At 37.4% G+C, this 21,864-nt stretch overlaps 1 protein-coding gene across 9 annotated transcripts in view; it reads left to right on the top strand.

Annotated features, from left to right (window-relative positions):
• Positions 1-21,864, top strand: part of KIF16B (kinesin family member 16B) — a 146,781-nt gene that overhangs the window by 21,190 nt on the left and 103,727 nt on the right. For all 9 annotated transcript variants that reach the window (XM_075088265.1, XM_075088263.1, XM_075088264.1 and 6 more), the window contains exons 5-12: positions 4,202-4,299; positions 4,800-4,909; positions 5,527-5,669; positions 7,029-7,197; positions 7,387-7,518; positions 10,255-10,430; positions 12,290-12,355; positions 15,123-15,182. In XM_075088265.1, the coding sequence (XP_074944366.1) occupies positions 4,202-4,299; positions 4,800-4,909; positions 5,527-5,669; positions 7,029-7,197; positions 7,387-7,518; positions 10,255-10,430; positions 12,290-12,355; positions 15,123-15,182 (954 nt within the window). The remainder of the gene's footprint in view (positions 1-4,201; positions 4,300-4,799; positions 4,910-5,526; positions 5,670-7,028; positions 7,198-7,386; positions 7,519-10,254; positions 10,431-12,289; positions 12,356-15,122; positions 15,183-21,864) is intronic.

Raw genomic sequence — 21,864 nt, 5'->3', positions numbered from 1 at the left:
AGTGTTGAACAGAGATACTGAAATGACCAGAGATCTATAAAATATGATCTATCAGGTAAGTCAGGCTTGTGTATGCAGAGGAAGGAAGACTGTAGAGGAACGAGTGTCTTCCAAGACTTGAAAGGCTGCTGCAGAAAAGAAGGGAATAATTTGTTCCCGATGTCCAAGGTTGATGGGTAAGAAACAGTACATTTGAATTGCAATAAGGAGTTTTCTGGTTAGGTAGCACAGGAGGAAAACAGGCTTTTAATGAGAAGATTCAGTTCTGGGGTGAACTACCTATTTTGGTTCTACAGACTTCCATGAGTGGAAACTCTGTAACCCAGAAAAAACCTGTCAAAAACATGGTTGATCCTGCCCTGGAGCTGTAGGGAGTGAAAAGGGAAAAAATGTTTAAACATGTTTTTTAATAGAGAGTGTACATTCTGTAAGATGTATATTTTACTGATGAAATATGCTGGGAACTGTGTGTTCTTCCTTTTTATCACTATATTTCTATGGTTGAAGCTACTTAATTAGAGCTAGTATTTCCTATTTTAAGACTCTCTTTGCAGTTGCTAAATTATGTCAGACACTAATGACTTGCCTAAAACTTTCTGACGGATCTTTCATGTTTTTGTCTTAAGCTTTAATTAAAACTGTTCAGGTGTTTCCAAGCATGAGATGAAACTAGTATGTTACTTTTTTCCTCTTCCTGTGTTTAAAAAACCAAAAGTATGGGGGAAATTGGGGGAAATTCCAACTTTAAACCGGGAAACTTTATCTGGAGTAGAGATTGATACATGTTGGGAAAGGTTGCTCCTCTGTTACTAAAGGCAACTCTCTCAAAAACACCCTGATTAAGCTGTAAGTTTCTCCCTTTTTCTAGGGGTTGTGGTTATTTTTGGGTGTGAGAGTGGTTGGGGTTTTTTCTGTGGTGTGGTGGTTTGTTTTTTTGTTTACACAACGGTGCAATCAGGCAAAGGGCTAGGTATGATAAAAGGAAAGAATAGATTACTATTTCAAAGAATGAAGCCTGGTTTGAGAAGGACAGAGAGGCTCTGATTAAGAGGAGGAAGAAGCTGCAAAAGGGAGGGGTAGAATACAATTAAAATAAGAGACTGGTTGATGAATTGGAAATTATATCTGGACAAAGGAAATAAGAAGAGGACCTCAGAGCTGGCAACTCGAAAAAGGTTGCTGGGGCAGAGAATGCAGCAGGATATTGAAGGAGGGGACAGAGGGTACCAGCACAGGAGCAGACTTCAGTGGGCTTGGGCAAAAAGGGTCAGATGTTATGTGGGGGTCCAAGTAGAAGAGAAATCTTTGCCTCTGGAGACTCAGTGTCTGGTGCAGAGTAGTCCACTGTCTTTGTGTTTTCCTACTGCCAGATATTTCTAGAATCCCACCAGGCGAACTCGCTTGGGTGCCTGGAGTGCCTGGGCTGCGCTCACGTTGGATGTTCAGTCTGGTTTGTCCTAAGTTGCATCCTGCTTAATTACAAGGCCCCTAACTCTAAGCAAGAATGTTTCTTGCCTCAGCGGTTCACAGAATTAGAATTAGTCCATTGCATCAAATCTCTTGCACGTTTTTGGACTGGAGGCATATTGTAGCTGACAGACTGCTTTGTAAGCTACTTCTGAGTTTGTGGCTCTCAGTCCAAAACTCATCTGTATGTATTTGCCCTCTTCCTTTTTTCCTGGGAGCCATGTTCATTCATTACAGCTCTAGAGGAGTCTTAGCTGCTGTCTTCCTGAAGTGGTGGGGAGGAGATGTGCTCAGCAAGTAATCTGCCTAATCAGAGTCAGTGGGAATAGGGCAGCTGGGAGCAAGCATCCCCTTGTCAGCTGAGACCATAGCTGCATGGCACTCTCCTGCTCTTCTTTGCTGCTGGGAAAACCCTGGCTTCGACTTACTGCCTCACTGCTTGGCTGGAAAGGTCTCCCTGGAGCAATGAGGAGAGCTGCATGCTAAGTCTCTGGAAATCTCAGAGGTGTTAGCTGCTGCCTCACAGCCTAACACTTGTTTGATATCAGTGGTAGAGCAGCAACCTTACTGTGATGAGGCTCAATTCTCAAGTGCCAGCTTAACCAAGGTGACGACATCCTGCTGCTGCTGGCTGCTGTGCTAGCTGAAGTGGCAAGAACCCAGTAATGAATAGCTGCAGCCCTGCTAGTAAACCATGTAGTCTGTAGTGATCTGTGAGAAGGAATATGTTTTTTCAGTTTGCTTTATTAAATTGACAGAATACTTTATCACAGAATCACAGGTTGGAAGGGACCTCAGGGATCATCTAGTCCAACCTTTCTAGGAAGAGCACAGTCTAGACAAGATGGCCCAGCACCCTGTCCAGACAACTCTTAAAGGTGTCCAATGTGGCTGAGTCAACCACTTCCCTGGGGAGATTATTCCAATGGTTGACTGTTCTCACTGTGAAAAATCTTCCTCTTGTGTCCAATCGGAATCTCCCCAAAAGCAACTTGTGTCCATTCCCCCTTGTCCTCTCCATGTGACTCCTTGTGAAAAGGGAGTCTCCATCTTCTTTGTAGCTACCCCTTAAGTACTGGTACGTGGTGATGAGATCCCCTTTGAGCCTCCTTTTCTCAAGGCTGAACAAACCCAGTTCTCCCAGCCTATCCTCATATGCCAGGCTTCCCAGTCCTTTGATCATCTTGGTGGCCCGTCTCTGGACCCCTTCCAGCCTGTCCACATCCTTTTTGTATAGAGGGGACCAGAACTGTACGCAGTACTCCAGGTGTGGCCTGACAAGCGCTGAGTAGAGCGGGATGATGACTATTTCTGCTGGCGATGCCCTTTTTGATGCAACCCAGCATCCTGTTGGCCTTCTTGGCTGCAGCAGCACACTCTTTGCTCATGTTGAGCTTTCTGTCCACCAGGACCCCCAGGTCCCTTTCCACAGAGCTGCTCTCCAGCCAGGTGGATCCCAGTCTGTGCTGCACTCCCGGATTATGTTTTCCCAGGTGCAAGACCTTACACTTGTCCTTGTTGACCTTCATAAGGTTCTTGCTAGCCCACTCTTCCAGCCTATCCAGATCTCCCTGCAGAGCAGCTCTCCCTTCTGGAGTGTCTGCTTCCCCACTCAATTTGGTGTCATCAGCAAACTTCATCAGGCTACACTTGATGTCGTTATCCAGATCACTTATAAAGATATTGAATAACATTGGGTCCAATATCAATCCCTGGGGGACTCCACTAGTGACAGGTTGCCAGTTTGAGAAAGAGCTATTTATCACCACCCTTTGGGTGCAGCCTGTCAGCCAGTTCCCCACCCACTGCACAGACCACTTGTCTAGGCCATAACGCATCAATTTCTCCAGGAGGAGACTGTGGGGATCGTATCAAAGTCCTTGGAGAAGTCCAGGTAGACTATGTCCACTGCCTGCCCCATGTCAACCAGGCAAGTCACTTTGTCATAGAAGGCCGCCAGGTTTGTCAAGCACGATCTGCCTTTAGTGAAGCCATGTTGGCTTTTCCTGATCACGTGCTTCATTTGACTTGTGATGGCCCCCAGGAGGATTCGTTCCATAACTTTCCCAGGGATTGAAGTAAGGCTGATGGGCCTATAGTTACCCGGATCCTCCCTCAAGCCTTTATGCATAAGAACTCTTTACTGCAGAGTTGAGCATTCACAAATCAAATACAAAATTTAATTTGGCTGCGTTGTTGGATACAGTAAATATAGTTTTAATTTTGTTTTTGTGTGCTAATTTATCCAGAGGACCTATTGCATGTTTCAAGAGAGGAAGGTCTGTGAGCTGGGGATTGGGGGTTTGAAAGAGAATGGCTAATGGGTGCATGTGTATGGCTCCCCATTCTCTGCAGATATTGCCAAGTCCATAGTAAAATGAGGTAGAAGGAGAAGTTAGAAAAGATAATGTTGAGATAAGGCAGTTCATATGGTGCTCTGGGCAGCCAGTTTTTGCCTTAAGGAGTTGGGGTTCTTTGAACTAAGTGAAAGGGGTGAAATGTATCCCAATAGCAAAGAATTACAGCTAGTATGTACATTCCAACACACACGAGGATTAACATGGCAAGATGATTCCAGGCAAATAAAGGGCAAGAGAGTATTTGCTGAAAAGTTTTCATTTTTTCCCCCTTTTCTGGATGTTGGAACTCTTTAGTAGTGACCTTGGGTTTTATTTTTCAAAATATATTGCAAATGCATATATAGCCTGGGAAATAAGAATTGTTGTTATTGCAGGGTGATGCAGGTTTAATACCTCGAATTTGTGAAGGATTATTCAGCAGAATAAGTGAAAAAACAAAGCGGAACGAGGCATCCTTTCGAACAGAAGTCAGGTAGGTTTTGGCATGTTAATAGTCTGCTGGTTATCAAGCTTGTTTCAGTTACAACCACCCTGTTTCACTCTATCTCTGAGAAAAGTGTGTGCTTTTCACAACTTTCCACACTTGGCCTCAGTTCTGTAATTGATTTTTGTTGGCAGTCGTAGTCAAAATGTGCAATACTTCTAACTTCAAACAGCTGTGCATTTTGCTTTATTTAAATGGTAGCGAAAATGCTTTTCCTACTAGACAGTATCTTCCTTATTTTTACCCTTTATTTCAGTCTGATGTTAGGTGGTCTTGCTCTTGCTAATGTCTGCTTCCTTTCTACTTCTTGCTTTTTTGGCTTTTTTCCTTATGCTACAAGTATGCTGTAGTTGTGAGTATCTTAAGCCAACTTTGGATCCATTTGCTTCTCCAGGCAACTTACTTTCAAACACAGTGTTAACATGGCTTTCCTTTTTTTAAAAAAGTCTTGAATCATGGTGGTGATCTCATGTTTTTTTTTCTTTCAGTTATCTGGAAATATATAACGAACGTGTGAGAGATCTTCTCAGACGGAAGTCATCAAAAACTAATAATTTACGAATACGAGAACATCCCAAAGAAGGGCCGTATGTTGAGGGTAAAAACAATTTCAGTGTTTGCATTGGATATTTTATTACCTTTATGTGTTTTAAAATGTCATGTCTAATTGCACAGGGCATTTTTATCTTTTAAAATATAAAAGATTATTTCCATTTGATATAAAGGCATTAAAGGAGAATAGCCTCTCAGTTTGTATCCCCACTCGCTTTCCCAATTCTAAGGTGGTTATAGATATACAGTTTTTATCTGTAAATTTATAACACATTTTTAAATAATGTTGAGAGATGCAGTTAGTTTTAAGAATTTGTTGACTGTAATTTATAAATATTTTATGTTTAGATGGTAAGAACATATTAGGATCTAATTGTCTTGATCCATTCTCTGCTAGGGAAGGTTCCTGTCTCTTGAGAGATTATGTTTATGTTATTGCACTAAATATTTTTAGTAATATTGCATATTTTTTCTTAATTTACTGCAAATGTGTAAGTTCTCCATTGTTCATGAGGCCTTATTCCTTTCCTAAAGTGAGAAACAAGTATGACAATAAACTCTTCAGTGCAGCAGTACTTTACAGTAGTGAAGGTAGTTAGAATCTTTTTGTAAAGAAAATCAAGTGCATGTACGAGCATACTGTAACACTCTGCTTTTCCTTAGATTTGTCTAAACATTTAGTGCAAAATTATACTGATGTAGAGGAACTTATGGGTGCAGGAAATATAAATAGAACAACAGCTGCAACTGGAATGAATGATGTCAGTAGCAGGTCACATGCCATTTTCACAATCAACTTCACTCAGGTAACAAACCCTTCTGTCTTAATATGTGTTTACATTCAATAATTCATATGATAATTAAAAAATGAAGTTGTCAGTTAAGCAAGTATGGGTAGATAATGACTGTTGTCTTGCGATAGGGAAAGTTAAAGTGTGAAAATACTGTTTTGAGAATTATAAATATGCTTATCAGTAACTATAGTCTTTAAAATTTACACTGTAAAGTGATTACATAAAATGATATTTAATAGATTTTGAGGAGATAATTATTTGGAGTTCAGGCTGAATAACAATGACCAGTCCTGGCACATTTGCTGCTGCTGTGGCAGGAGGAGCGCATGAGGAGCATGTTATGAGAGACTTCAGCCAGAGCTGAACATGGGCTACCTTTTACACTCTAATGTTATCCAAGGTTTACAAAAAAATCTGTTTCCATGGCCCAAATCATAGAGTGTAGAAATGTGTTTCTGTGTGGTTTTTTCTTTTTAACTGACTCTTCATCTGTCACTACAGGAAACCTATTTATATTCCTTTATTTAATGTGGAATAAGGGACACATTTAATATGTTTTCTCAGAGCATAACGATGTTTTTTTATATGTAGTAAACTTTTTAAATGACTCTTGCTTTTCATCGTTGTTTTTGGTGGGCTTTTTAAACAGTCCACAGATAACTTGCTAGATGAAGAGAAGGTAGCATAGAGGTGGTTTGCTCTCCTGACAGAACTTTTCATGTCTCCCCCCGAAAAACGCACACCTACAAATTCCTGTGCACCATCTGTTTACAATGATGAATTGCTCATTGCAAAGCTTTCAGAAAAGGATGAGAGGCAGGCAGCAAAAAGTTTGGTTCTACTGTTGTACTGTAAAAGTAGAAGGAAGTTTGAAACGGGGCAATCTGAGTTGTTCTATCTAAATTAAGATAAAAATTGGGAGGAAGCCCCAGTCAAAATCATAGAATAAAATTGCAATTTTTGCTTACTTGAACTTGGAGGCAGGGGGAGAAATGGAGTGTAAATGTGTCTGTGTGTGCTATAACTTGTTGAAAGCTAAATATAAATGTAAATGTTGAAAGCTTAATAAAATGAATGCAGCACATGTTCACTCTACATCATGTAAATACCAACTCACAGTTGTCAGTGCATGTGTGTAAGTGTCTAGAAAATTGCAAATATTACAATTTAAAGAAGTAACTACTTGCATGGGAGTTATGCAACAATTCTTGGTCAAATGCCTTTCTGAGGCATCTCTAATGCATCTGTCTCTGAAGCTCTGCTATTGTAAACGAGTTAAATTCAATATGACATGAAAAAGGCTACTAATTTGGATTCAGTAAAATTTCAGATTTTCATAGCTTAACATACTTTGGTGTTTTTCTTCTGTAGGCTAAATTTGATTCAGAAATGCCTTGTGAAACTGTTAGCAAGATTCATTTGGTAGATCTTGCTGGAAGTGAGAGAGCAGATGCCACTGGTGCCACAGGTGTTAGATTAAAGGAAGGAGGGAATATTAACAAATCTCTAGTTACTCTGGGAAATGTAATTTCTGCGTTAGGTAAGTCTCTGGTTTTTGTGCTTGTCTTGTTTGTTTTGTTGTTGGTTTTTTTTGTCATTAAATACCTTTCTATTTATTTACTTACACTTCTGTTAACTTTTACTTACACAAATGGTGGTCTAACACATACATTTTTGAAAATGAATGAAAACACATAATTGCTATTTTTTTTCCATCTCCACATAATAGCTGATTTATCTCAGGATGCAACAAATCCTCTTTCAAAGAAGAAACAAGTATTTGTGCCTTACAGGGACTCTGTGTTGACTTGGCTGTTAAAAGATAGCCTAGGAGGAAACTCTAAAACTATAATGATTGCCAGTAAGTGTTTTTAAATTACTTTTTTTGCATCCCGAACAGTTCATGCTTAATAGGAGTGGCTGTAAATATTCAGATTCCAGATGCTTTGTTAAGCCAGAACTTTGTTTACAGTCATTAATGATTTCTTTCTGAGTTTTCTAGTAATACTCTGCCTTTACCTACATTCTGCAGAATATCTCTTCCAGCAGTAAAACTGTATAGGGTCTCCTTGTGTATATGGGGGCAGTCTAGTTGTTCAGTAATGCCATGAATAATAGCAGGTGTGCCTCCCAAATCTGAGAGCTTCATTTTCATCTGCAGATTATCTGTTTGGGTGCATATATCACTGGCTGAGTATTTGGTCACACAAGGCATCCAGATGGTGTATGTACAGTCGCTACACATTTGTAACGATCATCGAAATGTATGTGCCTAATTTCTTGCACTTCCTCTGACATCTACCTCACTGCTGTGTTTCTTTGACACATGCACAGTGTAATGATTACCTCATCTGACCAGTTAAACTTCGAGTAATAGTTTCTGTTTATTCTTGAGATTCATTTGCATTCCAGACAGCTCATGGTAAATGCTGAAACCTGGACCTAGATAGTCTTGTACTTCTCTCCCCTTATGCCTCTCCTCGCCAGGTTGAGGACTTTGATCCCCAGAAAAAAAAAAAGAAATTCCAGCTTCATACACCTAGCAGATACTGATGTGTGAGTCAGTTTGCTTTTCCAAAACCCTGGTGTGTTTTGCTGCATTAGTAGCAGAACCAACCTGGTCTCTTTTGACATTGAGTAGGTAAGGCTGTCGTTTTTATTTGACCTACTTCTTGAATGCATGCAGCATTTTAACTGCTTGTCTAAATTTATTTCCATTTAACCCGTAGGAAGCTCTGTAAGGATCACTTGATTTAAAAACCTACCTATGGCATATGTATTGCAAGTCTTTCAACAAATTGGAATGGGAATTCCATTCCCAAAAAACCCCAAGTGAGGCTGGGAGGGTTTTGAATGTTGGAGACATAAGGTGTGAAGAGAAGAGCAGCTCTGAAATCTCTCACTCTTTCCTGCTCAAATGAAGTGTAGTCTAACTGATGCAGTCCTCTCTTGGGAATGGTGGGAAAGCAGAATCAAGGCAATAAAATGCATTGGATCAAATTCTGGTTCTTCAATTGCTTTGTTACAGTCAGATTCTCTGGATAGCAATTCCTTTGTTGCATGATTTTTGGAGATGTTTTTGGGATCCATGCCATTTTATTTCCTTAGGCTGATCATAGCCATCCCAAAAGATGATTTTGGACCAGACTCTGCTTTGTTTTTTCTGGATGTTCAAGTAACACTGTGCTGGCATCTTCTTGATGCTTTTTTTCAGTTACGTGGTTAGTTCTTTGTTTTGTTTGGTTGACAGAGGGATTGGGAAGAGAAGTTTTAGAAACATAGTGAGCTTTCAGTGCCTATATGAATGATTACGGTGCCCAGCTACTTCCTCATCTATTAATGATGCTTCTGCTAGGCAGAGCCCTAATGGTTGATCTTTTCTCCAACAGTAACTCTACTGGTAATGCAGCTGAATTTCCTAACAGAGCCTGACAAGCTGTCTGGATACATTTGGCCTGCCTTTTCTGTAACTAAACACAAAAACAGTGGGAAGATAATCTCAAACTGTAGGAAAGGCTCTTATAAAAATACATCAAATTCTGGTTTGTTGTTTCTATAACATATTGTAACATCCTTCCAGGAATGGAATAATTGAGTGGGGGAGAAGAGACAGTAGATGAAGTAGGGAAGCGATAGTGTGAGCTAGGGGAAGTATAGTCTATTGCCAAGTGCATCTCCCCTGATTCAGGGAGTCTTTACCACAAAAAGAATATTTATTACTGTTGGGAGAATGAGGAAGGGCAGAATATTTTGGTTATTCGATTATTTTTTTTCAGGTGTTTTCATTGTCTGATTCTCTGGGTCTCTTGTTCAGCTTGATTATTAAGATTTCTGGTCTCATCATTTCTGCATGGTGTTCTCCTCTGTTTTTGCTCTTCTATTTGGATGCAGCAATTATCTTAATTAGGAACATCTTGTATATTGTTAAGAAAATTAAGTGAAGGGTGGCATTAGCACTTTGGTTTAAACTCCATTGGTTTTCCTGGTTAAGTTGCCTGTAAAAAATACTGGTTTTTCTTGGTGCGTCAGATAGGTAACAGTTCTGCATGCTGCCAGATGCAGAGGTGAGCAGAACAGCTAGGTTCATAAATTATAGAAGCTCTTCTTTAAGTTTTCATGTCTGGTTTTTGTTTGAATGCTGTTTAATTTCCCTTCAAAACTTGGACTGATCCTGCTGTGTTTTTACCTGAAATTACTTTTCCATTGAATGATGACATTGATACTTATGAAATACTCACCATTTTCCCCACTGTTCTTGTAAAAAAAATTTGCAAGAAAGCCTGTAAAGTATTCATATAGGATGTTTATGCTAACCAGAGAAATGTAAATGTTAAGTAGATTGACAGCAAGATTTCTTTACAATGCTTGATTGTTGGACCTGGTTATTCTAATACAGTGTTTACTTTAAGCAAAGTTATGGTGATGTGAAAGCAGTGGAGCTAGGTGAAGATTTGGAACAAATTGTAGCCATACCAGTTTGTCATATATTTCTGTCTCTTCATCCATGTTGGGTTTATCTGACTTTGAAAATATAAACTAACTTTACTAAATGAAACATATGGTGCTGGATAAACTGATTCTGATTTCATCTCCTTAGCTATTTCACCTGCTGATGTCAATTATGGAGAAACTTTAAGTACACTTCGCTATGCAAATAGAGCCAAAAACATAATCAACAAGCCTACTATTAATGAGGATCCTAACGTCAAACTGATCCGTGAGCTGAGAGCTGAAATAGCTCGATTAAAAGCCCTTCTTGCTCAAGGGAATCAGGTTAGTTTTACTTGAAATTTGTGTCATTTTCCTTGAGTTATAACATCTATTTCTAGAATGTAATGAGATAATTATCGTTCATTATATTGATTTGAGTAAACAAGCTCTATGAGTCTATGAATGAATACTATTTTCCTGATTGAATCGGTTTCTGTATGGCCAATAGATTACTTCTTTTAACATAAAGGGGGAAAAATTGTCATCCCAAAGCTTTTAGCTTTCTCTTAATATAATCAGAGCTTGATTGCAGTGTGCTGTGGAACAGGTTGTCACCACAGCATGAGGAGGCTGAGCGGGAACATATTTCCTGGGTCTAGCCTGATGGACGGAATAGGTACTTCTATCTAGTATCTTAAAAGTAGAAGGTATGAAGTGTTTGAGATGTGTAAATATAAAAATGTAGGAGTATGGGTTTGAACAATACTTTTTATTTGTGTTTGGCTGCACAGTACATTACGTATTTAGCATGGTACATGCTATCTAAAAATATTTTCAGTGGTGGTGTGTCACACTATACTTTCCTTTTGCACAGTTCTCTTTCTTGTTCTTCTGTCAGTATTAGCCACTACAAACATTTGCTGCACAAGCTCAGTTAGGCTTAATTTCTCCTCTGTTTCCAGGATGGTGAAACTAAGCTAACAATAAGGAATATGCAATTAGCTCAGGCCAGTTATCTCTTCTAAACAATGTCACTTGAAAATGCTAGATCACATACTTCAAAATCATATTTGCTTAAGTATCTGAAATGCTACTTCAGATTTATTTCTAGAACTATCTCATTTTATTTTAGATGGGCTGTGCAATGTGAAATGTACCTTCAGCGTAGACTTTTTTAATACAAGGCTAGTACTTTGGCTAGATTTCATACTATCAGACATTTGCTGAAAAAGGGGATGGTACCACAGTTGGAAGCAGTAATAGGTATTGTAGGTGGTGGAAGTGGAGAGCTGTTTTGTTACAAACAATTAGAAAACTATGGGGTTGAATTACTCTGTTACACTTGTGTTTCTCTTGTTCTTTAGGAGGGGAAAATGAATTTATTTTCGAAATACGGTTTGATTTTGAGTTAGCAAAGTAGATGTAACTTGGACCCCTTTGAAGACCTAATGCTGTGCACTAGTTCCAAGCTGTAAAACAGTGGATATTATAAAATTGATCTGGTTTGGTGGTAGGATGTGATAGATGACTTGGTGGGAGACAACAGAGAACTTGCTTAAGTTAAATGGATTTGTGATGGTTGGTAAATCAGCAGGTGGTGGTATGTATGCACAGTAGAATATAAATCTCTGTGTACTTTCTTCCTTTATATTCCCAGAACACTGTATTGCAAATGCTTCTGTAGATCATTGATGATACTGGATATCAAAATATAGTGCTGGATTCAGTGCAGAAGGTCAAGTAACAATAAGTCTTGCTTATGTGTGTGTTGTATAGCAGTTTTCCTTTTCTAAGGCCAGTTACCTTTTTTTAAAGCTAAGCAATATACATATGTATTATAGCCAAATGGTTAACTATTGAAGCATAATAAATTTTCATGTTTAACAAAGATAAACATAGATGTATCAGGAATTACCCGTTATAAACTTGTGACTGGTTTCAGTGTCTGCATGTATGTGACCATGTGTGTCCATAGTACTCTCAAACTGATGATTTATTTGAAATATCTTCTTTGACAAGGTTTTGATTGCTCTGTTTACAGTATTTGAAGGTAAAATTATGTATATTGGAGTTGAAAATACTTCTTCCTAAATAAATCAAAGTTGTACAGTTGCATTTATTTAATTTGTTGCTGCCAGAAACTGTTACTTTTTTCTGCCTTTTTTAAATTAACTTGACAATGTTTACTTTTTACAATTTAGATTGCGCTCTTGGATTCTCCAACAGCTTTAAGTATGGAAGAAAAGCTTCAGCAGAATGAAGCAAGGGTGAGTTATACTTTCATAAAACAGTTTTTAAACAGAAAAAAAACCACAAGAAAAGGGGGGGGTTCAATGCAAGACTCTTGGTAATTTTCAGGGTTTTTTTATACACAACTAAATTTTTCTCTCACCAAACAGCATTGTCTTAGTTGTGGTTTTTTTTTTAAAAACCCTGTGTGTGAACTTGAAATTTTGTTGTCCTACTAATGTAAGATACATTTGGTTCTTAGTTACAATTTTATTTTTGATATTTATATAACAGTTCTAGTTAATGAAAGTAGTTGTTTCCAGGACAGTTTGTCTTATTGAAAAAGTATGTTTGTAAATAAAATAGAGAAGGAAAAGCCACTAAAACAGAGAAAACAGTAACCAGTAATCACAGTAACAAAGCATTCAGTGTGTAGAAAATATAGTGTAAGATTTCTGGTGAAAATAGTCTGTTTTCAAGTAATCAATAACTTGTGTTTTCAGAAAATTTCAGTCTTTAAATCTGATATGTACAAATATGTTCAGTGCCTAATTAGCTGTCTTTTGGGGAGGGTCTAAGATCTAGGTGTACTGCATAGTGTGCCTCACACCAAGTTGTTTCAATAATCCAACCCAGTGTAGAGTCTGGGAGAAATTCCCGGATAGTTTAGATATACTCATAGGGTCCAAAAGAATATAGATATAATGGTACTCTCATTTCTTTAATTTGCAATCTTTAATTCTTTATTCTTTCATTCTATGTTTATTCTTTTCTATATACTTGCCTGTTTTTAAAACTACTGTAAATGGTTTTTTAGAAAAATAGTATTACTCAGACTTTGGAAGAGGAGAGAAGAAAGCATTCGGAATCATTCAGCTACAGGGCAGCAAATATTTAGTTCTGAATATTGTCAACAAGGTGGCAATCAAATGTAGATATAATGCCTTTAAAAAACAGGCTTCTTAGCTGGTTTCAATTGTAAGGTTTACACTGGTGCTGCTTAGACCTTTGCAATTAGAGAGTGAACATGTTGCTTTGGGAATCCTGTTTTGACCTAAGTAATTGGTAAGGTATCTGTCTACGCTTTTTAGGATATTCCCATTGGTAATACCAATTTTAAAGATGTTAAAATACTCTTCAGTGAAATGATAGTTAATTTTTAAACTTCATGACAAAAATGGACAAAATACATGCATTAGTATGAACCACAGCTGCAAAGTAGACTCCAGGCTTCTCCATTAGCCAAGTTTCAACTATGAACATGTTTTACAACTCTGTAGTATATGCAGGAATCCTTACTGTGTTGTATTCAATAATTGAAGTAGGAACTGCATAACTGCTCATTAGTTGAGCCTTCAGTTGCAATTGTTGTTACATTATGTTTGCATTATACAAAAACTTATATTATGAGCCTTCATTTGTATTGTTACATTATACAAAAAGTTACATTATGAGGCTTCAGTTGCAAATTTTTTTTCATTTTAGGTTTTAAAATTTTTTAGCTGTATCAGAGATGAATGATAATATTGTTAGTATGTGTGGTATGCTTTTATTTTTGTGCGTAAACATAAAGCTTTTATCTAAGAGTAGCTGTATAATATAAACTGCTGACTATTGCTATTCATATTTTTCTTTTAAACTTTTCAATTATTTTTGTTTTAACATTCTGATTAGCATCACTAGGACTGATATGATGCATTAAAAGATATGTTTACATTTCTCTTGAAATCTTGAGATACGGGTAGAGATGAGAGAAGCTTTTTTAGTTCCCATTGATTAATTTGCAGCTGATCTGCAAAGACAGCTAGGATAGTAGGCTGCAGGTAGCAGACAGGGAGGTGTTTGGAGGAGCTGCACTGACAACCTTTTTTTTTCTACAGTGTTTTTTTATGTAAAGAAATAAAGGGACATAGCTGGTTATTTCGGTGGTGTTTTTTTCCAGCTTTCTGCAGTTGAAGTGAATTGAAATAAGAAAAGATTGTGTATGTATTTAAAACTCTGTGTATTTAATTCCTGCACAGAAATCTGATGATTTGAAAAATGAAAGTGTCTGTTCTATTTAATGTGATTCCAAGTGAGCCAGAGCTTTGAGGTAGGTCTGCCTGAAGCACCTTCTAGACACTGCTTTCTAGAAAGTCTGAAAGGCTCTGAAAAGAGCCTTTACCAGTATGGAAGCTATGAAAGTTAACTTCTGTGATGGACAACTGGATGAGTAGGAAAAGCAGGACAAAACCTAAACATTCATACTAAATGCTCTCCCTGTCTGTTAATGCCTTTGCAAGCAGCTTCTCACTTCTGTGCTGATTTCAACCAAGTGAGGTTTCTGAGTTGCAGCAAACTTTGCTCTAATTTTGTCCTGAAGGCTGGCGGCTTTTTTCTCTGCATGCCATCCTCTGCAATTTGTGTGGAGGGTATTTTAGCCTGAACGTGCCTACCTGCACTGCAGGAAAGGAGCTGTCGTCATGTTACAGCTACGGGATCAATCTGTGGCAGTAGACTTTGTAGGACTGATGAAGCACTTTATGGAATTATTCCATTTCTTTGAAAATACCTGCTGTTATTTGAAGTGGCTATCCCTGTCCTGTGTTTCATTTTATCCTATAAGAATTTTGTGATTTTTTTTTTTAACCTTTTTGAGAGACACAAATTGTAGGTATGGCCAGTTACTTCAGGAGCACAGTGGTCTTCTAAATGTTTAAGTATTAAACTTCACAAATATTGAGTACTTCTCTGAGAATGCATTATCAAGGACTTCAGAAGAGGTATGATTTTCTTTTTCCCCCCAATATTTGTTTTCTTTTATAGGTACAAGAACTGACCAAAGAGTGGACAAACAAGTGGAATGAAACGCAAGATATTCTGAAAGTAAGGAAAATAAATACATTTTCAACTTGGCATTTGAACTGGCCTTAGAGTTTTTTCCTTCAAAAAAAGTTCCTATTCTAAGTTGTGTTCTTCGGCTTTTTTTAATCATAGAAAATTTTCCTAGCTTTGTTTTGGCTTATTAAAAAAATTAGTTTTTGAGAGGTTTTAAGAGTAAGTATTCAGGCACAGTGGTATCTTTGAATAAGATTTAAAAAAAATATTAATAAAAATGAGCACAGCTCTCTCTTCTTCACCATGGTGACCTCAGTGCAGAACAGCTTACTTCTTAAAAATATTTAAAATACTGAATGTTTTTATTGAGTTGCAAATGAAGAAAACCTGGGGCAAGCACAAGTGGATCCCTCATCCCCTTGGTGTTTGTGTTGTTCACAGGTACTGATACAATCACCTTTTAGGTTACATTGGCTATCTCAGTGAATGTGGTGCATACTGGATACAGATTTTTGCATTGGCCTTCAGATTCGCATTTTGGTCAGAAATGGCTTGTAAACTTGAAAAACAACTTTCAATGAGATTTTTGCAGTTGAATCTCCTCCGCTAGGCCTTCATCAAACCAAATGGATGTATCTGACCTAAGCATGCTCTGGAGTCCCAAGTGCAGGGGTTTTTGCATCTGGTTCACATAAGCTGGCCTACATTGCGCTCTTTATATGACTTCAGACTACTTTGGGAGCAGTTAAAACCCCACACTGCTCTCTTGTGTTTTTTGGGTTAGTACAAATCCAAGAGGGCAACTTGGTGATTTCCATTCTGTGTTTTTTGCATAGAGTGAGACTTTTGTGTTTTCTGCATGTATCTTTGGTTTTCTGCTGTCTAGTTGTACTGGTAAGATTTTATGTTAGTATTTGGATTGTGATTAAGCTGATAGTCTGAGATGATATTTTAATGGGCTACTTTATGATTCCATACACGCATACAAGCACATGAGTGCACGTGCATACGCACAGAGCAATAATTCCTGCTATTTCTTTTCTGTAATGTAGACTAACAGATTTTTGCCAAATGTTTTAACTATTCTGTTAAATAAAAACTTTGAAAACAAAGCTTAGGCTTTCATGACCTGCTGTATATGCTGAACATAAACTTGTTCGGAGTGTGTTTCAAGCGAGTGTTCAGAAGTAATTTTTTAATTCTCCTTAACACTGATCTGAAACTTGATTTTTGTAGGTTTTTTGCTGTGTATCACTTCTTGATTAGTTTGTTTGTTTTTTATTTTAGTTCACCAACCTGTCTTTTATCTAAGTTCCAAATAAGTTGAATGGCTCCATGCTTAAAAGTAAAAATAAAGCACAAATAGTGTAGAGAACAGAGCCGGTTTGGTAACTGCCTAGCAGATGGTGTGACAGAATGGACTGTTTAATGTCTGTCCAGATACTGAACTGGGAATTACCATTTGCATATTCCTGACAGACGTGTTGGGTCCAAGTTTACATTATTTTTGTGTTATTTTCTTATTTTGAAGCATCTATACATACATAGACCTTGATTAATCCTCTTTAGTCATGTCTGGATTGGGGAGTTCATTGTCACATAGAGAATTTTTGAATTTTGGTCAAGTGAAAGTGAACATGATGTAGCATATGGGAAGTTTTTAAAGCTTTATGTTGGAAATGCGTTGATTTTTGCACAGAAATTTCAGAATTGTAGGAGTTAACTGAACAATTAATATAAACAAGGGAAAGCTGCATTTGTTAAATAGATGAATGTAAAGGACTTAAATGCAGAAGCTATAATTCTTTTCTGATACTGAACTTTTGTTAGTTTAATTCATACAGCTTCAGTATTTTGCACTTTTATATGCTGATATATGCTCATGTACTCAAATCTTGTATTTCACTTTTGGGTTAAAGGCAGTTGATAAAACTTTCTTGGCCCTGAAAAAAACTGAAAATCTGCAAAAGATTTCTTGGTTGTACTGTTTCATTTTACACCATCTTACTGAAGCTGTCCATATTTTTATTCACTTATTGTTTAATGATTCCTGAAATCACTGCCAGTGTATGAGTGGAAAAGGGCTTTTTGGAAGTTTGCCAGGCTGAGTAGCTGGAAAGCAGATTTTAAACTATAGAAAGCAGTGGTGTTTCTTCTAATGGACTCCCTATAAGTTCACTGGGGTTTTTTGTTCCTTTATTGATGTACTCCCTCTTGCACACAGAGACATTGTTCATTTGTGAAACTAGAATGTCTCAGCACCCTTTGAGAAATGAGACTGTCTTCCTATGTCCACCTCACCGCAGTCCCAGCTGTAACTTTTTTCATGCCATAATCTAGTAACTTTCAGGACATTCTTCGTTAAGGTACTTAGAACTTCACGTTTGTATTTACATTTAAAACCTGATTCCCCCTGTCTCCCCCTGGGCTTGCAGTCCTGAGATAGTTGGCTGCCTTTCAGTTCCTGCCCTGCAGCAGGCTCAGAGAATTAAAAACCTTTTGCTTTTCAATCCCTGCCACCTTTTTCTCCAAATCTTTTAGGCAGTTCATTTTGAAAATTGATGTAAACAGCTACCTATTCATATATGCCTGCCAGATGCAAGTGCACTTGGCTAGTTGCTGAACGGGATTTCCTACTCTATTATATGTAGTTATGTTTTTTCATACTGAGTTCTAAATATCAGTGTTCATGTGGTTTTGAATTGTTCTCACATGCCAAAGGGAAAATCTGTTAATGTTTAAATCTGAAATAATTGAAAGGATTTTGCATAAGCCTTGTAAAATACAGGAAGCCAGATTCATAGGGCATGCTGGTGTCTTCTGCTAGATCAACAAATTTTGCTGGAAAAAGTTACCTAGCTTTTACTGAATACAGTGCTTTCATCAGGCCTGACAAAGAAGAGATGTGTACTGCTTTGCAGGGAAGATGTTCCTCAAACTTGTTCACCCTTACCACTTATTTTGAACCTTGTTTTAAATTACACCAGCAATATCTAAATGCTATCTTGAAAAAATTCATAGAGAATGGAGAATCCTATCCAGCTAGAAGATACTGAGGAAGAGAGAATACCATGTGAAGGCAAGTTATTGATGAAAAGTATTCAACAGCTTAAAATTTAATTATTTCAGTCGGCACAGTGCCATGTGTGCAGCTGACATGTGCATCCCAGTATTGTTCCTTATTTCTGCTTGTAGCTTTTATCCTCTTTGACGTTTGTCTCTAGTTCACGCAAAGTTACGGTTTTCCATCACGGTGTGCATCTGTAGACTGAATATTTTGAACTACCTATGAATGTTGTCAGTTCTGGATTTGGTGCAGAAGTCTGTATGGCTGGGTGCTGTTATCAGCTGTGAACATCTTGTATAATTCTTCATATGCTGTTATCAGATTGGACATGTCTTGAACTAGTGATGCTGGCATTGATAGTACTCTTGCTTTCTTTCATGCATTTGGAAGAAGCTGTTTTGCAGAGTGACTGGGTTCCTGTGGAGTCTGAATTACTGTCAACTCACACCTAAGGCCCAAATCCTCCTATTTTCCATATGCAAATATTAGGACACTGCATATATCAGGGTTTAAAATTTGTGCTGACTCCATATGAAGTATCATTACTGCATAGCACAGCAGCTTCTTGGCATTGTTAATCCGTCTGAAGTGACAAGTGTTGTTTCCAATGATGATGACTGTTTTCATCCTTGACCTTCTCAGTATAATACAGCATGACACTCTAACCTTACTAACCTAGTATTACAGTCTGTCCCTTGTCCTTTTTAATCAAAGGGAGGATATTTTAATGCTTAATGAACTTAAATATATGGAATAATGCTTCAACATTGGGTAAAATACTGCATTGAAAACCAAAGTGATAGTGTTTGATTTGAAGCCAATAGGCTTTGGATTACTTCCTCAAATGTCACCAGCTGTCAAAAGAATCGCACTTTACAAAACAGCATTGATTTACGTTGCTTCTCTATCTTCGTGTGTCTTGCAACCTCAATGCTTACTTAACTTTAGGACTTTGCTTTCATCTCGCTCTCATTGAATCTTTCTATGGATTTTTTTCCCCTTCTGTTAATGTTCTTTTGTACACATCCCCAAAAAGAGGAGGAGGAGAAGGGAAGAAAAACTGTTTCCTCTCTTCCTTAGTTTAGTCTGTTTTGTATTGTTCTGTTAAAGATCAATCCTGGGGTCTGTAATTTCTTTGGGTGATCTCTAAGACGTTGTTAGGGTAACCTATCCAACTTTCGATTTTTCTCTTTCTTTGAGGCTTTAATTGGTACAAAAGTTCTTTTGATGTGGCTGCTATATTTGACTGCATGCATTGTCATTCTCTCAGAGATCTTTCTTCTACTGGCATCTTATTTTTGTCATCTTTTGTGCCTGTTCCAATTTCTTTCTCTAACCTTTCGCAGCTTTTATATTAATCTTTTTAAAATGTGTACTCCTTTATATATTTCTCTGCTGTTTTTTCTTCTGAAATTTCTTTTAAATTTTGTCTCCCCTTTTACTGTTTGTGTAGAAATTGGTTTGACTTTTAGCTTTTGCCTCTTTTGATGTATGTTGTTGTACCTAGTATTAAGGTATTTGAATGCTCTTGGGTTTTTTTTTGAGTTACCTTTCACTTTTTTTTATCCTTTTTGATTCTAATCATTAGCTTTGTGTGGCAGAGCTCAACTGATATCAAAGGGTGCAGAGATATCTGTCTTCAGAGAGTCTATTAAAGGACAGGGTCCTTTCTGTGTGTGTCTAATTCTCATGATCAATAGTTTTAACTACTAGCTGCTTCAACTGGCTTTGTCCTGTTGGATTTAGTGACACAGCCTCACCTTCATCAATAATACTAATTCTGCTGCACTACTTTACCACATGTTGTGTAAATATGTTATTGAATCCTGTTGACTTTATCTTTTTCTTTTTGCTGCCCTTCAGTTGAGTGCTGGTTAATAATACATTTTTATGGCTTAACAAGGATTGTTCCTATCTGGGGAGGAAAACTGTTGCTAGTATGTCTATCTTCAAGCATTAACTTAACATGTACCAGTTCTTTTTTTTTTTTAATATCATGCCTCTTTTTAGGGGTGATGAAATACTCTTAGTTTGCCATGATTAATAAATACAGACTAATACCAGACAGCTATTTTGGTAGACATACTAATCTAAACAGAACTTGTCTATACCCAGCAAAGACACTAGAGCACCAAAATGCTAATTAATTATGTTGCTATTTATGAGGTGCTGATTAGGGTGGCAGAAGCTAGGATTTTTATTTTAATAATTCCCTTTCCTTGCTGGCTTGTATACCATAGTGAACCCTGTCAATAGCAGTTTGTTTTGTTCTATATAAATGCTGCATTAGTCTACATTTATTTGCATTTCCAGATAATTTTGAAACCATAGTTGCTGAATGGTATTTAGACGCCTTTATCTCAGGTCTTCTGCATCTAAGGCTCCCCATACATCACCATTTTCTTGTTAATGGGAAGTAACGAAAAAACCTTAACTGGCTTGGCTCCTTTTCCTTTCCTTGCTTGTTTTATCCTTCGAAGAGCACTTGTTTTCTTCATTCTTACATGTCTTTGTTTTAATATGCTCAGTCCTGCTGTGAAAAGTGCTCTCAGATAACACCTGCTCCTTTGACATAAAATTCTTGTGTCTACTAAATCCCCTTTTTGATGGCTGTAGAGAAGTTGTGCAAGCCCTTGGGTTGCTGAAGAACTGTAGAAGTTCTTTTAAAAGTATTTATTGCATCATTAGTAATGATGATAGTTTGTTAGTCATGGTATGTGCTTCTTGTCCAGAACCTGTAGTTGTGACACTTCCTCATTCAATGCCTTCAGCAAACAATGAAATCTTGTGGGTTTTGTGCCTATTCCACGGTAAGATTACTAGAACATTAGGAACCTAATGCATAATGTAGCTGCCCTAGATGACTAATGAATAGCTGTTCTTTTTAGTTAGATGTATATACATTTTATATAAAAAAAATTGTGATGAACAAAAAACCAGAGCTTGATACTTGTATCGCTTCAATCATGTTACCATTGGGTAAGCTGGGTTTCTGGAAAGCTGCACATTAGAAGTTTTTACAAAAGACAGCAATGTAGGCTTTAATCCTGCCTTTAAAAAGTATCTGTGATCTTTTGAAACTTCTGGACACGTTCCTTGGGAACACAGGTCCTAAAATGGTTGTATTTAGAGGTTGAATGAAAAACAGTTATAGGAATGGTCCATTTATATACAAAATGACATATGCATGATACTGTATTTAAACTGTTCATTTTCAGCTTTGGCATATGTGTGTGTTTGTATGTTCGGCAGGACTAACACTTTAAGGATTTTTCACATTTAGAAAGTGAATAATGTGTAAAATTGTTACTGGTTAGACATGTTGGTGTTGCATTTTGGTTAGTGTGTCTACTGGCTGTGTTTGAAGCATAACTGTACTTTTAACGAGAGTCTTAAATCTGTACTTTGAACAAATTATGTGATAACTTCTATTTGTCACCTGTATTAGACACTAATTACATGCTTCCAGTTTTTGTTCCCTTTCTAACAAGCTGTGTCTTCTGCTTGAATTTTTAAGGAAAAGGTTTAAAATCACTGCAAAATTAAAACAGGATAGCATATCCATGGAGCTGGCAGAAATAAATTAAGTCAGATGTTACTGATGGATTTGTTTTCTTTTAGAAAAGTTGATAGAATAAATAGAATAACATCTCTGTTCCTAGG

Source organism: Phalacrocorax aristotelis, chromosome 3 (genome assembly GCF_949628215.1).
Source record: "Phalacrocorax aristotelis chromosome 3, bGulAri2.1, whole genome shotgun sequence".
NCBI classification, from domain to species: Eukaryota; Metazoa; Chordata; class Aves; order Suliformes; family Phalacrocoracidae; genus Phalacrocorax; species Phalacrocorax aristotelis.
Note: the sequence above shows the minus strand (reverse complement) of the source record. Positions and strands in the feature narration are given on the sequence as shown.